The 16831-nt window shown below is 52.7% G+C and overlaps 4 protein-coding genes across 4 annotated transcripts; 2 read left to right on the top strand and 2 right to left on the bottom strand.

Moving 5' to 3' along the window:
- Positions 1–1872: 1872 nt before the first annotated feature.
- Positions 1873–2709, top strand: COL26b_011399 (uncharacterized protein; the record flags this gene model as incomplete). Its single annotated transcript, XM_053184070.1, has 3 exons — positions 1873–2050; positions 2217–2276; positions 2357–2709. 3 exons carry the CDS (start codon positions 1873–1875, stop codon positions 2707–2709), a joined length of 591 nt encoding a protein of 196 aa, XP_053031986.1.
- Positions 2710–3515: 806 nt separating this feature from the next.
- On the bottom strand, positions 3516–5596 carry COL26b_011398 (uncharacterized protein; the record flags this gene model as incomplete). Its single annotated transcript, XM_053184069.1, has 2 exons — positions 3516–4244; positions 4466–5596. 2 exons carry the CDS (start codon positions 5594–5596, stop codon positions 3516–3518), a joined length of 1860 nt encoding a protein of 619 aa, XP_053031985.1.
- Positions 5597–8320: 2724 nt separating this feature from the next.
- COL26b_011397 (uncharacterized protein) lies at positions 8321–9484 on the bottom strand (the record flags this gene model as incomplete). Its single annotated transcript, XM_053184068.1, has 1 exon — positions 8321–9484. One exon carries the CDS (start codon positions 9482–9484, stop codon positions 8321–8323), a length of 1164 nt encoding a protein of 387 aa, XP_053031984.1.
- A 5539-nt stretch (positions 9485–15023) lies between these two features.
- Positions 15024–16136, top strand: COL26b_011396 (uncharacterized protein; the record flags this gene model as incomplete). The annotated part of the gene is made up of 2 exons (XM_053184067.1): positions 15024–15908; positions 15969–16136. The coding sequence occupies 2 exons, from the start codon at positions 15024–15026 to the stop codon at positions 16134–16136; spliced, it is 1053 nt and encodes a 350-aa protein (XP_053031983.1).
- Between the last annotated feature and the right edge of the window lie 695 nt (positions 16137–16831).

The following is a 16831-nucleotide window of genomic DNA, read 5'->3' as shown; positions in this document are numbered from 1 at the left end:
AAGACGGATGACCGATTATTTGAAACTCTCGGCTAGGGCTTAGTTTTACAGCAGTCAACGGCAGATTGGAAAGAATGCAAGTCCTGGGCGGTGATGCGTCTTGAATATGAGCCGGGGCAAGTTGGATGAAAATGATGGGTTGTTTTCCGTGCCCATCCACCAAACACTTCCTGCCTACGTCACTCTCTACTCAACTGGGACAATCTTTTACTTTCTAGTGATTGTTTCCCGAGGTCTGTAAACAAGTGGCTGTAAGAACTCATACTGGACTAAGCCGCAATGGTAGTAAAAAAAGATATGAAAAACTGCCATATTAAGGCTCATACCCGGTGGCGAAGCAGCTCCAATAAGGGGCCCCCGGGACTTCCTTTCCTTCTCCGGCTTAGATAATCCCGCCCGGAGCGGAGGAAGGCTATGCCAGTGCAGTCTTGCTGCAGGCCCATCCCATCGGTACCATCCGCCGCGTGTGCAGCGCACGCGTAGTCCGGTAGCGCAATCCTGATAATCTACGTCCCTTGCCGCTTACTACGCGGTCTCCTACATTCACCTCTAGCACAGATGAGGCTCAAAGAGCTGCATTGATGCAAAGATTGGGGGAGGAGAGCTCGGGTTCTCCGATGTGACATCGTGCTTTGATGATCATCTTGTTGACAGATCATTCCTGCCAACGAGAATGCGCTGTAGCATCCAAGCCCACCGAATACAATAGGGAACTTCCTGAACGGCGCAATGCATATTCATTGGAGTCGCTCCGCAACAGCCTTACAAGATGGCACGTATGAAGGGGTCCTGATGTTGATCTTCCACAGGCCGCCCAGAACGGCCGGTGTGACCGAGTGTTCGGAAAGGTGGGGGCGCGGCCTCGTCCCGGGACACTGATCCAAGTCCGGTGGACGGGCGGGCCCGTAGAAAAAGCTGCACAGATGCAGGAGCGGTCGATCCGCCCTACGGATGCCCGATAGCTATCGTCTGTGCTTTGCAGGGTGTGAGTGCGGTGATAGGGGTGGTCCAGACGGATGAGGAGGGTGTTCATCTCTTCTACGAAGCCCTCCTTACGAATAGCCTCGGTGCCCTTACGTGGATGCTTCTATGCGAAACTTTCCAATGATCCCCTTTTTCATGCCGTCCACCTCGAAGACCTACCAGCCTATATCACCACCCCCTTGCTAACGCCTTTTCGACTTCCGTGCGCGCGGTGCCACATCCAAAAAACAGATTCCCGGGTCCCCGTTTTTTCGCTGTGGACCCTCCGTCGGCTCCAGTTCATCCCACATCCCGAAAAACAAATCGACGTGTTGACGTATGTGCCATCTGGGATGTGCCCTCATTCTAGAACAAACGATAACGGCACTGCCGTTGTGCGTTGCAAGGTCAATACCTGTTTCCTGCCTTCATTTTTGCTTTTCGGGACCCAGCCCGCTGACAGCTTGGCGGAACGGCAAACACTGGACAGCGGAGGATAGCCGCGCTTTGCATGAAGAAGTTGTGATGATTGATTGAGCTGCTACGTACTACCGGTGGGGACTCAGCCTCAGTGGTCTGAGCCGCAGTATGGGATCATGGGACGGGGGGGATTGAGCGTTGTTGGTTGGAAAAGCTTTTTGTGCCAGGTTTTTTTCTTTTTGGTGGTGCGGGAACATCACGTTGTGGTGCGGATCTTCCGGACTGAGAATTGTTCGATATCGCCTCTCGTGGCTCATGATAAATAACCATCTTGCTTCCCACTTACAGATTTTCTGCTCTTCTTCTCACCACCAGCAAACGCACAGCAACACTAATACCAATACCGCTCACCTGAGTCCGTCGCTACTTCAACGCCTCACGCAACATCGTATAATCCTTTCCAACAAGCAACAACGAAACATCGCAATAATGCATCACATCGGAAGCCTCATCTTGGCCTTTGCCTCTCTCACCGCCGCGGTCCCGGGCCTTGCCCCTGCCAGCGTGAGGTCTGCCAAGTCAGCCCACGTCCGTCGTGACACCAGCTCCTTCCAGATCTACGCCTACGGCTCTGGCATTGGCGGTCTGGCTTTGTTCACTGCTGGAGGTAAGCATTCATCTCTCTGTTTCGAAACCCATTTTCCCTCAGATGGAGAGGGTCATCTCATCTTCGTCCCATCTCCTTTACCACACCATCTGCATTACCATCCGATCGTCTCGGTCTAGACCCTCACTGCCGAAGTTCCCCACCATACTAACGATTCTCTCCCCAGGTGATGCCTACTTCGGAGACTACACCCAGTTCAACGACTCCAACGCGGCCCCGGTGATCTGTAAGTCTGCGCCCGAAAAACATCCCCCACATCCCTTGACTTCGTAAATCCGAGTAGATTACTGATATCGCAACCAACAGTCACTCCCCAGACCGACGACGAGGAGACCTGGATCGGCGCGCCCAACACCACCGCCGTCACCACCACCCCCACCTGGTCCAACCTCACCTTCACCATCCCCAGCTCCGACTCCGACGTGCACAACGTCGCCTTCCTCGAGAGCAACTCCTCCTCCACCGGCCGCCAGACCAGCGGCTTCGCCTTCTACGGCAACTTCGTCCTCGTCGAGGCCGACGACGGCAGCTACGAGTCTCTGTGGTACGCTACCGCCACCGAGACCGACGGCATCTACAACCTGCGCTGGAACGAGACCGGCGACGACACCGATGACAAGATCATCCTCAACCTCAGGAGGACTGCTCCTTCCAACTAAGTTTTGTGAAGAGTCTTCATGAGAACTTGATTAGCCATGCCGTTGGCAAGGCTTTTCTCCCCTTTTCTTTGTCACTTGGGACTCGGTTCATGTACATAGTCAAAATATTGTTCTGGTTTTGGTTGAGCAGCGGCGCAAAAAGATGGGATGTCACGGTGCATGTAGATAGACTTTAGTGTGTCAATGAAAAATGCTCTGCGAGGGGCCTCAAGTGCGGTAAAACATAATTGCCTTCGACTGTGATTCTGAGTTGTTCATCACGCAAAGTTGTGCCTATGTTGATGACCAACCACTGACTGAAAAACGACAAGAAATAACGCAAATGACTGAGATGAGCCATATAAACTCCCGATACCTCGTCGTACGTTGAAAATGACTGCAGCTCGCCGGCTTTTTCCGTTCTCAGGTGAAAAAAGAAAACTCACATGCATTTTCACGTTGTTTTCCACGCTTCCCCACCAGACTGCGAGTTGCCTCCCCCCGTCTCGTCACCGCCGAGTCGGCGCCGACATTGCATTGCGTCTTTGCCGCGCGCGTTCATTTACCACGCGGTCCGCGGAGTGGAGGACGGTGGACCCCGTTTTCACAGCCCGTGCTGGCACCGCCCCCCTTCCCCGGATTTGCATGTTTGATTCGTCCGATGCAGATCCGCAATTAAATTCTCCTACGTTATCAATCACATCGAGGGCTGCTCACATGTTTTTGGTGACCTTGGTGGGGAGCTGTGGGTGTTCAAGTGATTGAATTTGGCGTTGAGTAACCAAACAAATCTTTGTCTACATCAGAAAATCATGTCCCATGGCAAATCACCAGGCGAGGTCGTCCGCGAGATGATGGATGGGTGGAAGCGGAGGCGTCCCAATGACCATGGGAACGGGATTCTTCGACCTCAGCCCTCTCAAATATGACAGGGCCGGTGTGAGCGGTGCCTTGTCATTAAGCCTGACCCGGCTGCCGAATATGCGTTCAATGTCGCGCTTCAGGAAGTCGATGATCTCACCCCCATACGGGGCAAAAAGGGCCTCGACAAAGACCGTGCCGCATACGCCGCCCCCTTTCCTGGGCCGAGCAGGGTCTGCTTTCGCCCGCAGCATGTCGAGCATTTCGCGCCAAGTATCCTCATCTTCTTCGTCAATAAAGACGCTTTCCAGCCGCACAATCATATCCGTGGATCGCTCCCCGATCAGCTCCTCAAGGAGACTTGAAGTGAGGGTGACATTGTCAAGCTCCAAACGTTCGAGTCTCGGCCATGGCTGGGACTTGATGAGAGAGGCCAGAAGTGGCCACCGCCTGAGATCTCCCCATTCATCCAACATGTGATTTCCAAAAGCGCCCGCTCCGATGCGAAGCTTTTCTAAGCTTGGAGTTGACGATATGGCTGCCAAATATGCCGCTATAGGCTCTAGATGTGCCTGGCCTGCTGGCCAGTGGGCAGGTGTGACGGAGACGTCGTCGTCTCTGGATTTCATGGTGAATTCCAGAGCCCTGACGTTATGAGCAAGAAGAGCAAGTTTATTTGCCTGCTCTTCAGCCGGCTGCATCATAGACCATTGAATTATCCGAGGGGGAGTGACCGTAATAGCAAGCCTCGTCAGCTGGACGCCTGCCTCGGAGAGTGCAACCGGAAGCTGTAAAAAACACCGACAGGAGCTCCTGCCCACTGTTCCGAGCAGGTGTTCGAAATTTCCCAACGGATTGGAGAAGTCATGAGTCGATAAAGTCCCGTTGTCTCATCTAGAGTGACATGTTGGATCACCTTGTCATAATGGTCTTTCCAGTCAGGGTCGACATCCACGTCCGAAATCTCCAGTCTTGTGGCATTAGGCATCCGAGCCATTGCAGCGGAGATCTCTCTCAGAAAGACCGAATCGACGCCGTTCCTGTGATCTTTGCGGATTCGTTGCTCTTCATCATAGAGTTGTTTATACTGCACATGAGCTGCGCGCAGTAATCGCTTGAAAGACGTTTTGAGGCTAGCGAAAGGGTCTCGTCCTCGCTTGACCTCCCGCGTGGCGATGGCCTCTTTGTCCAGCCGTTTGAGCAGAGTCATCGTATGATCCGAGACCCTATGGTCTTCAGCTTCTTCTATATCCGCTTTCTCGTTGGCGAGTCCGAAGCGTTCATGTATTCGTTCGCATTGCCATTTCTCGAACCCGGCGAAGTTGTTCAGGTTCGCCAGAGCTTTGGCATAGAAAGCCAAGTTGACTCTCACGCAGCGAACGGTATGAGAGAAGACTGGGTGATGCGAAATCTCGACGAGTCTGGCCAGAGACTGTGGCATCATTCTGACGATGACCGAGCGGATGAGAAAGCGATCGGCCAGATTGCGCATGCGGCGGCTGGTGAGGCGGAGAGATTTGATAGACTCGACGTCTCGGCTTCGGTTATGCTCACCGGATGAGACAAAATTGTCACCGTCGAGACCAATGTTTGAAGTGCCGTTCGTTACTCGACTCATGATGTCCATCAATAACTCAGTGGGGAGTTCCGTAATGCGGTCTTTGCGCATGCGAGCGATTGCGCTCCGGGCTGTGGCCAAACGACGTTCGAGTCTCGTACCGAGAAAACCGAGAATCTTCCGCGCCTTCTGATTCTCGAGAAAATTGGGGTCTCTACTGGTTCTAACGACGTCTTTGAGGAGCGCACCGGCTTCCACGATCTCTCGGTCGAGGATGAGTGGGTCACTGTACGGAATACTCGACTCCCTGAGTCTCTCGTCCAGCTTCGCCAGAGCGGCTGCGAGCTCAGCGGGCTCTCGCAGCTGGGCGTCAGGTTGTGTCAGGAAGTCCAGCGACATCTTGGAGCTAGGCGGCACCGCCCTGGAGTCGGTGGTGGATGCTGTCATTGGGGATGTCAAGGGATCGTGGATGTCGAAGTTGGGAAGCATGTCGGTGGGGTTACGCGCATCCCGGGCGAGGTGGACGCGTCAAGGGCGCTAATCCCTGAAAGTGTCTCGTCCTGCTATGTCGTAACGAGCCAGGGATTGGTAGATCACGTTGGAGCAAGGGTATGTGCAGCAAATACAATATTTCTCCGTACGGCCTGATTCTGAACCTGAGGATTGTTTTAACAATGGCGAGTTTTTGATATCATACTTGACTTGACAACAAATTGAGGCTATCGGCCAAAACTGCGCACAGATCGACCTCAATGGCTCAGCAATCCCAACGCTAGATAACAAAACACTAATTTCCCTGGCAGACTGATGCAGAACCTAGATTTTGCAATTTCAACAACTTTTTGAAGACATCCCAATTTCAGTGCCACATCCAACATGTGAACCGTCACATCCTCTCGCAAAAGCCTCTACCTATTCCTTATCGGTATGTCTGAAATTACGTGGGCAGTTGGTAGCTGTAGTCCCTCCACTTCCTTTTGCCCTTTCGTCTACGCTCTGAGCTTTCATTCGGTAAGAGATTATCCTCAACCAGCTTCTGCCAATCTGGCAGAGGTGGCCTGATCTCCCAAATGACGTTGGAGAAATCCGTCGTCCACCTCGCATCAGCCCATTCCTTGACCGTATTAATTGACCATGCTTCGCCGACGTCAAAGTTGCATTTTATTATCGATCGCTTCGCCGTAACGTCCCGCAATATGCACGGGAACTTCGTGAACATCAGACCTGGAAACATTCGAGTATTTGCTTCCCGCATGATGTCACGCTGACCCTGGAATTTGGTCCACGCATCCTGCCACGAGGCACCACGTTGAACCACCGACTCGAACAACTGAGTAGCTTGCAGGGGTGACGAAGTGGCATCAAAGACGAGTGTGAACGATGCTTCTGGCATGCCGGCTGCGGACAGAGACGAGGCTTCCACCATCCACTGCGAGACATTCCAAATAATCCGACATGAGTTCAAAGGCTCGCGTCTAGCAATGGTTCTACTCGCTCCACGATTCTCTCTCGTATTGTGTGGGTCATACTGCAAGACGTTTCGCCACAGATCAACTCGACGTACGATGCGAAGGGCATCGTTCTCCCTACAAAACGGAATAAGACCTTCTGCATGACTTTCCGGACAGGCAACCGATTCCCTATCCTCGATCAAAATGATATTTCGTATCTGCATGCGGCTCTTGACAGGCAATCGACTCAGAAATAGTATGGCTGCGCTCGCTGCCGAGAAACGATAGTTGAAGCGGTCGGCACTGTATCGTCTGGGCATTGGTACCTGTCTCAACGTTTCAAACCAAGTCCCTAGTATTCGAAGCCAACCCTGCAGGCATGTAATCTCTTCATTTGTTGAGTATTCACACGGTTGCAACTCGCGCCGCGCAAGATCATGAGGAGTCGGTGCATCGCCGCTTCTGGATGCAACAAATCTATTGGCCCATGTTCGGTATTGATCCATTATTGGGATACTATCGGGGCACTTCTGCAACAATGACTGGAGCAGCTTTTTGCAGAAACTGTGGTAAAGAGATGGAGTCTCGCCATACAATATTCCATCAGGGAAAGACAACCGAATTCGCCACGGGTCCCAGTCACCAGCTCTTATAGCATCCAGTAGCGGGATGAACTGGGGATATGTGATGCTGAATTCTGCATGAACTTGGTCAGTCATCGCAGGACCTGCAAGTGCACATAATCCTTCCCGGATCTTTTGAAGTTCTCGAATTGTAAAGTCCAGCCGCGCCGCCAGGCGGCGCAGGTGCGTCGAGGACATGGTAGCAAATGAAACTGTGTTCAATCGAAAAGCCATGCCGTTGATCTCGGCGTTCACCTGCCTGCAGGTGAACATCAGAGTCATGTGAATGGGGCCACCGTCAGCCCGGCGTAAGCGAACGGCAAGACTGTCGGCTGGGCAAACATATCCGCCCTCGACGAATGAATAATGCTTGTAGACTTCGTGTCGTAATTCGGGCGGGAGAGATAGGAAGCGGAACGGTGATGGCATTGCTTTTTCCTCCTAATAGTATGCAGGGGAGGTTGTGCAGAGCTGCCGAAGTGTTTTGAAGAGAGGCGGAAGATGTGCGGCGGTGAAGTATGATGAGTTTGGGAAGGCCACAATGGCTATTTGTAGTGATCTTGAAAGTGGAGAATAAGATTTGAATGGACCATGCACCTGTGCGGTACCTTTGGTAGAAGATGATACTTGATAGCTTGGGGCATCAAGGTTCACGATGAGGCCAATTTACGCTAAGCACACACTTGACGCCATTCCATGTGGCACACGCCATTAATTGCAGAATGACAATCTTGAGGCGGCGAAACTCTACGGATGTGCGGGGTGTAAAATTTACCTGCCTGATGTGCTTCAAGGTGTCGAAGTCATTTCCGGGATAATTCCAGACTTCCTGAGGAACAACGCATACTCTTCAAAGACTTTCAGCCGAACATGAGCAGAACTTCATAGAGAGTATACACGGCGATAAATACTAGACGACGAGGAGGACTTGACATCTTAGGAATGAGTGAGGATCACACAATGAGCAGGGTCACACAACGTGACATAGTGCCACTGGCTGACTTATTGGGTTCACAATAAATTGGTGTCATCAAATATTAAACATTTCGAATTAAAAGAAAGCCTCAGATACATCATTTGGAAACCAACTTGTACACGTTTTCCAACTCAGCCCTTCAGGCCCTCCAACATACAAATGTCTAGAGAAGAGCAAGCGCAGCCAGACCGCAAGCACCCAAAGCAGTGGCAACATTGACAAATGACACGCGCTCAGCTCCAGCGACAACCACGTGGGACGGCAAAGCCATACCGGTGCCAGTAGGCTGGGCGACTCCAGGGGCGGAGGCAGAGCAAGCGGTGGGGGTGACCAGAGAACCGTCGGGTCCGAAGGGGCTGTATCCCAAGCAGCCGGCGTAATTGGCAGCGCAGGTGGAGCGGTTGGCGTTAGGGTCGCTGCGGCACTGGTCATAGACCATGGCGCACTTCTGAGCACACTCGTTGCCAGCCGGAGCAGTGGGCGCCGCGCCAGTCGGGGCGGGAGCCGGGGTCGTAACGGCAGCGGAGCAGGCAGTCGGGGTGACAAGCGATCCGTCGGAGCCGAAGGGGCTGTAGCCCAGGCATCCAGCATACTCGGCGGCGCAGCTTGCGCGGTTGGCGTCAGGGGCGCCGCGGCACTTGTCGTATGAGACGGCGCAGGCGGCGGGGCATTCGGCGCCGGCCGGGACAGTGGGGGCGGGAGCCGGGGCTGTGGCGGCACCGGAGCAGGCGGTGGGGGTCACGAGGGAGCCTTCCGGGCCAAAGGGGCTGTAGCCGAGGCAGCCGGCGTACTCAGCGGCGCAAGACGCGCGGTTGGCGTCCGGAGCACCGCGGCACTTGTCGTAGGAGGCGGCGCAAGCGGCAGGGCAAGGGGCGACCTCGATGGGACTGGGGAGAGGAACCGGTGTGGCGGAAATTTGGGCCGAGCAGGCGGTCGGCGTGATCAAAGACCCATCAGGACCGAACGGGCTGTATCCCAAGCAGCCGGCGTACTCGGCGGCGCACGAGGCACGGTTGGCGTCGGGGGCGCCGCGGCACGTGTTGTAGGCGTTGCCGCAGTTGGTCGCGCACTCGGAGGTCGCGGCTCCGGTCGGGACCGGGCCCATGTGGGTGATGGTGCAGGGGCAGTCGGTGATGGTGAAGGTAGTGGCCTCCTCAATGGTGTAAGTCTTGGGGCCGTGGGTGATGACCGTGGGACCAGGGCAATAGGTAGTGAGGGCGTTGACGACCTGGGTGACATAGACGGCGTCGGCCATCGGAGAGCCGTTGGCGAGCTGAGCGGCGCCCAGGACGAGGCCGACCAGGAGAGAGCCCATGGTAGAAGTCATTTTGTTTGGGGGTCGTTTTGAAAACGAATGTGAGGTCGAAGATGGAAAAAGAGTGGATGAGTTGCGATGCAATCGAGATGTCTTGTGGAAATGCAACTGGGTGCGAATTCGATCCCTTCTTTATAGGCTCCTTCTCGGAGGCAACTCCGTCGATCGACTAGTAGTACAGCTAACATGTGTGTTTGAGCAAGCGAAGTGGTACGAAATTTCGCTGCATTCTACTCATAACCATCGCGTTCCAGAATTGTTTATCGTGTCCCTCGCGCCTCGTATCATCGTAGGAGCAATTTAGCTCAGCCGCGTCTCGTATTCCCACGGGCACCATACTCGAAAAAGTCGACGGCGGCTCGACCATCACTGCTCTAAAAACCAACCCTAAACGCTAAAATGTCTCTGGGGGAGATTCTAGTCGGGACCGCGCCCCAGCCGTTAAGATTAACGACGTCATTGTCGTGTGCCTAGCCCCAGAACTCGTCTCGAGCCGGAATGCTATCCCCTAAAAAGTGAGGGCCTGTGTTCATAATGCGCGAAACATGCTAAGTCGGATCTCGGCGGGTGTAAATCGCGGGGAAAAGAGTCAGGGGAGGGAATGTCTCAATCTACTTGCATGGCATGTCTCGCCAGCGACAAAAGGGGCAGATTGAACGGTCTCTGTACAGCGTGCTAGCGGAATTCCGCTGCACTAAACGGGGAATTTAGACTTGGCTCTCAGGCAGAGGAGGCGGCCCGATTGAGCGGCTTTTCCTCCGGTGCCCTTTGAACTTCTCTCCCTTGTTCTCAACCGGAGTGGATGCCGAAGGCCTTTCAACCAGTCAGACGTGAGACGTCCATCAAGGCAATTCTGGATGAATTCCAATCGTCGGTGCTCACAAATACCATGATCTGACACTGGATGGACTCCAGAAATTGGTGTGGACGGCTATATCATAGCAAGGCATCCTGAAATCTCAGTGTTGCATCAAGCCCGCCTGCAGAATTCAAAAAGTTGAATTTGATCCTGGATGTCAACATCATTACCAAGACGGGACGGCAATGCAAGGTGTGGCAACAACTTGGAATTTCTGTCATATCAGATACGTTCTTGATTACAGTTTTCCCAGAAGACTTGGTCAGTTCACTTGGCGCACACTCACCCCAGCCGAAGACTTCTCAAGCAACGGCACCGAGGCTACAAAGTTGCTCGTTGTGTCACTAGTCGACGTATTCTCTAATACGCATCTCAATACCCTTGGTCTTTTGTACTCATTGAGAAAGTTACAATCTCAAGAAGCTGATTGTTTGCGACTTTCACAGAATCCGGATGGGATTAAAAGATGAAGTTGGGCAGGTATTCTTTGCAAGGCAATGACACCATGTCCGACCGATACGTTGATGTTGCGCAGGATAAGTTAAGTAACTAGTCACGATAACACATCATTTTGACTTGTGATTTGACAACGCGAATCACGTGCAAGTCAGTTTAATATGCGTCTGATGGTAACTCTGCCGCGCAGAGATTGAAACTATTGCTTGAGGCCGTCTAATATACACGGCCTTCTCCTCTGGTGAGGCGCATCAAATGAATTTCTTGGGGAGCTAGGGCCTCCCGTCTCTTATTATTTAAGTTCTGAACTTTCTTTTTCTACAACAGTATTTCTTCCGTCATGGCCGTAGACTAAGCATTCTTTGCCACCTTCGAAAATCTGCTTGACACAAACTTGGACGTGACATCGCGCATATAGTCAAGATCTTGCCCAGCCGCACCCTAGTGATGTACAATTCATTACAGTCGTATGATGCAGGTGATTCGTGGGCTCTCGCAATAAAGTCGCATTACATAGACATATGAGGTATATGGAATCAAGCGGCACACGGTTGACTATGAATTGACTGGCAACCTGGACCCTCATCCATATGTACCTACGCATGTTGGGTCCAAACGCTCACCTATAGCCTTGTTGCTCCTTGTCAGCAGATGGAAAGTAGTTTGAATAACCTACGTCTACGCTTCGGTGGTAATATGTTCGGTTGCTGAGCTGACTGCCACACAGCTCGCCACGCCGGACAAGCCCGGTGTTCCACCGGTAACTCGGCAAACATGCTTTCAAGTAGATTGCCTGTTTTATGTTTCCCGTCACCGAGTGGGACGAAGCGCCCTTCTCGTGGGATTTTGTTCGCCTTACGTGCCGCCGAAGGCCGCAACAATCTGGTCCAAATTCCTGTGCGCGGATATCGTGTCGTCAAGATCCACCAATCAACTCCAGCTCCTCCCTGGCGGTGTTGGACAAAAGGGCGGAAGCACCCATGCAGTTAGTTGCGGGGACACTGGCCCCGTTTGGTTGCGTAGGGCATCAAAAGAACGCTGGTGACTTGTTTGAGCCTCAATAAAGTTCGGCGTGTACGATCGATGCCATTGGCTGGGATCAGGGCCAAGTCAAGAATCCATCGGCTGCCCCAATTGTATGCCTTCCTGGATGATCCTCATTTTCATTTCTCCGTCCCTTCTGGGCACGGTCACGGGTACCCTCGGGAAACCTCGCACACACCGAGTGACACCTAAGCTTGCGTTCAGGATATACAAGGCCTGAGTCATGCGGAGCGTTCCATAAACTGTTCTAGAACTGGGCCTGGCCAACGTACCTTCACTCGTATAAGTCAGGACCTAGATACTCTTGGTATGGAGATATCGGGTGCGCAGAGTCAGGTGTCCTTCACCTTGCCTATGTCAACATAACCCTCCGAAGATCGTCAGCCTCCATCGGACCATGCCGACATGATGAATTCTGGGAATGAGGCAGGGTAGGATATCCGACTCACCAATAAAGTCCAGACTCCAATATTCACTTGCAGGCCCCAAGTACCACGTCAACAAACGTTCAGGGTGGTATCGTAGACATGATGTTTCCTATGATGGCTTGTTGTTGCTGTCGGGGGAATCATTGAAGGCGTAGCCATTTGGCCCCACACGACTTGACAACTCGATTCATAACAAAGTATTTCTGCGCTGCTTGTGTATTGTCGGTGTCAATAGTTACCCTCTTTTTGACACGAGCCATTCGCTGCCAACTCCGCCAGGGACCTTCATTTTTGAAGGTTCGACAGCAGTGATTGGTATCTTTGGGCACCATTCATCCTTTGTACTTATTGTCTTGATCCTGAGGCCGATGCTCTTCGACTTTTTTACTGGGTGCCATTCCCCTTGCTGCATTCACTGCAGGGTCGAGTCAGGCCGCGGCCCACCAGTCACTCTGGGCTACGGTGCTGCATGACGTCACTGTTCGAAACGGTCGTTGAATTACTGGTGTTCTCGATCTTACGCAGATGTCATACATCACTCGGCCTCCGAGTTTCGATGGTAAGTCTTTTCTGATAGTTACACACACACATACGTCGATAGACCATGGTCTTGAGAGATCGCTCTTGTCTGTCCGATCTTTGCTGGCTTTAACCCTATACAGCTTTTGTGATCGCGATTCAAAGTTGATGGCCTGTGTCATCCACTTATTTACTCCGTTATTTTCGCTACGATATGTAGGTGGTCGATTGCTTTGATGAATACGTTCAAGTCTGGGGATGTCTGTAGCATGTTAAGACAATAAATAGTCCCAAAGACTGCTTTTCCAAGACTTCTTGGTTGAGCCAGCTGTCTTTTTGCGGGTTGGGTGCTATTGGTACGTGCAAGAACCTGTCTTCTCAAAGCGAAGCTTTCTCGGTCCGACTGCCAGCCTACGTGACCCTCGTCATCATGTCAAATCGTTGTTCTCATATCAGCACAAGATCGGCCAGTTGCCCAGCAACCGAAAGGATTTCTACCTCTGTGCTGGCAATGAGGAGACATTTCAACGTCGAAGAGTGAAATACTCACTACTTGGTGAAAATAACGGGCCACGCGAACACTGCATTAGTTCACCGGGAGACTATGCCCATCCAGTGACGAAGGTTGGGTATTCACCACCAAGTTCGTTTCCTTCCTAACACTCTATAGTCTAAGCATCAGCATGCCGGACATGGGTTATCCAAAACTTGGCTTTACGCAATTTCTGATTGGATCAATCTTGATTCACCGATACTTCGTACTCCTCCCACTGGTCTGGTGCACAGGCTGCTAAAGTTGAATTGATGAGGAAATGCCAGGTCACGGGCAAGCGTGTCGGGTGATGATTCGACGGTGAAGACATCAGAGATACTGTAAGCGTCAAACGTCAGCAAATGCCATTGCATTGGATGACGACCGACTTTGCTAGATCCTCTGTCATCAGGTCAAAAACAGACCCTGCGTTCTCCATTCATTTGGGTTTCCAGCCTTATTTCAACTCCAACATTCGGGAGACTGCTGCGCGGTCGGGAGCTTTATCATTGTTGAGATCTCTGCCTCGCTGCACCCTGGTGATCGACGAATGCAGCATGAGTGGGGCCACTCCGAGGTATTGTGCCACATCCCCAGGCCATATGCCGAAGCGCTTTTCCGCTCCATGTACGTGTATGTGGCAGCAAATCCACTTACGACAGGTTGTTGGTCAGCTGAACTTCTGGAAGAGTAGCGGTATCTGGCAAACCCCTGTCCGCTTGTTCAGTCTTGGGCACCACCTCAAGCCTATTCAGGAAGGCCACGGAATCCAATACCGAAAAAAACGACGCGTGCATACATACGCAGCGGCGGTCGCCCACCCAACCCAAGGATACCCAGCTATCCACACTAACGTTCCCAATCAAGATGCGGCCGTTTTGAAATCCATAGAAATTCGAGAATCCTCGGGAAAATTGCTCAAGGTGTTCTCACAGATACGTAAGGTCAGGGGGTTACAGATAGACAGGGCAAGGTACGGTTAGGGCTAAGGATCACGGTGATTCTAGCCGCTTGTGATTCTGAGATGTACACGTGTTTGTGTTTTTCTGTCAGACATGGGGCCACCGAGTACCGAACAGGGGGACGCCGAATACCGCTACTCCTGATGGATCGTTGGCTGCAGCTCGTGACGGCCACGCGACCGAACCAGCCAGGCGCAGACCAATCAGTCAGACCACCGTTCGCGTTGTGGGGTTTGAAGCACCCCAGAGCCGTGTTGAAGAATCCAAGCGAGAGGCTCCTTGTGCCATGGTGTCCTGGACTATTTATGCAGATGAGAAGTGGAGCCGAAAAGATTGCGAACCTCGCTCAGACTGTTGGGAGCCCACCAAGTGGACGATTGGTTATCAATGAGGGCGAAAGGGGGTTGTCTTGGGTCACGAACACAGCACAAGCGCAGGAAATGAACAGGCCGGTCCTGGGATTATGAATCGCCAGGATTCTAGAAACGCTGCAGGACCGTTGAAGACGGGGCAGAAACACCAATCATGTCGCGCAATCAGTGGGTACGGACGGCTTCTCCTTTGACCCCCTGTCATTCGAAAACTCAATTTCAAGCGAGGTTGGCAGCCGATGGCGCACCCCAGAACCCAATGGCCGACCAGCCGGGTCCGCTTTCGCTCATTCTTGGTATAAACGCCGGCACTTCGTTCTGGTGTTGCTTTTCAGGGGGATTCCTGCCTTCTTTGTCCGTCTTGTTGGAAAAGAAGGACCATGGGAATTCCGTACAGGCGTCTGGATTCGTCTAGGCGCGAGATTCGCCTGCTCGAAATCCAGGCGACGCACAATCCCAACGATCCGGTTCAGGCCCGTCTTGTCCATGTTCGTCTGACTGACGATTTGGAGTTCATCGCCCTCTCGTCGCTGTACGGCGACTCCACCGAGACAGACAAAATCTTCGTTGGCGGCCAGCCCGTCACCCTCACCGCCCATCTCACCCAGGCGCTCAAGAATGTGCGCACCGTTCTCTACCCGACACTTACGCAGCGCTTTCAATGCACATCGCCGCGCCGGCCGCAGTCGGGCGCGCCGCGATGGCTGAGGCAGCTGTTCGGCCTGGGCTCGTCCTCCAAGGGGGCGGACGACGCGAACTGGGCGCTGCGCATCTGGTGCGACTTTCTGTGCGTGAACCCCCGCGACGAGTATGAGAAGTCGCGCGTCCACGCAGACATGAAGACGATCTACAAGGCCGCGGCGTTGGTCGTCGGCTGGGTAGGTGAGGCGGTGGAGCACACAGACGCGGGTCTCGCGATGGTTGCAGAAATCGACGAAGTCATGCCGCGTACGTGGGGAGACCCGGGCGACGCAGAGAAGAACCCTCACAACTACTCGCCACAACACGAATGGATCAAGAAGATTGCCTGGATTTGGACGCCGCCGACCGACGGCTCGGACCCGGACAAGGCGCCTCACTGGGTCGGCGCCACGGACTTTGTCCTCCGTCAGTATTTCCAGCGCCGCTGGATCCTCGAAGAAATTTCCTCAGCCCGTTTCCCGACATTTTTAGTCGGCGACATCATTGTCACGTGGAAGCAGATGCTTCGCCTGAACCGTCTGATTGACGAATTCAGATACAAGCCATCCAACGTGTTCCCCCTGGTAAGTTTGCATCTCATATACCCTGGCATAATAGCTGCGTTGTACTAACTTATGCCCCAGGAATTGAGAGACAAGATGGCAGAGCTGCCTTTGGAGACCACGTACAAGCTGCTTGACGAGTACGACAAGCGCAAGACGTTGGAGGAATCCAAGATTCTTAAGGATTATGCCGAGAGCAGCAGGACGACCTCCTCATCGAGGTCCACGGATGACGGCCCCAAAAAATGATTTCACCGATTAAATGAGAAGTAAAAAGGCACAGGGAGGAGGGGTTCATGCAGCATCCAACACGTCTTATGTGTCCGCGTACTTCATCTGATGGTCACTGGCAGGGGTTTAAAATGGCTCAGACTTTGTTTGTGTTGGATGTGGAAGGGTTCCGCCCGCGGGTGGTGTTGACAGCTGGAGGGTGCACAACCTACTGTCTGAGCCATATGGCATTTTTGTGTTTAGATTCGTTTTTGTTACTTTGACTAGGTTAGATATCCATTTCTTTCTGATCGGTGTGACCCAGGTCTGCATATGTCCCTCATTTAAATGTGCTGGTGTGGCAACGTTAGATCGTCCCTCATTGCGACCGGCGAAGGATTTAGGAATTCTTTTACTTGTTCAAAATAATGTTCCACTTTAGCTTTGTTTGCAATAAACATTGCATCCAGCAGCTTCCTTGCTCATAGAGAGTTCATCCCATCTTCAATTCTTATGAACCTTCTCACCAGCCACAACTGGCAGGCTGATGACAAATTTGGGACAGACTCACGTGACTGCTTTTGTTCAGACAAATCAGCTTCCGTCGTTTCTTTCGAAATCTCGGCGAAGCGCTCCTGAGATTGCACAGTCAATGCCACCGCGAAGCCAACATCAGCACACCCGTCCCCTGATGAGACAGTCTTGTCGTCAGAATGTCTCCCACGCGAGAAGCA

This window comes from Colletotrichum chrysophilum (assembly GCF_026319265.1).
Source record: "Colletotrichum chrysophilum strain AFK26 chromosome Unknown scaffold_139, whole genome shotgun sequence".
In the NCBI taxonomy this organism is placed as follows: Eukaryota; Fungi; Ascomycota; class Sordariomycetes; order Glomerellales; family Glomerellaceae; genus Colletotrichum; species Colletotrichum chrysophilum.
The sequence above is the reverse complement of the archived record's forward strand: the minus strand, read 5'-3'. Positions and strand labels throughout refer to the sequence as shown.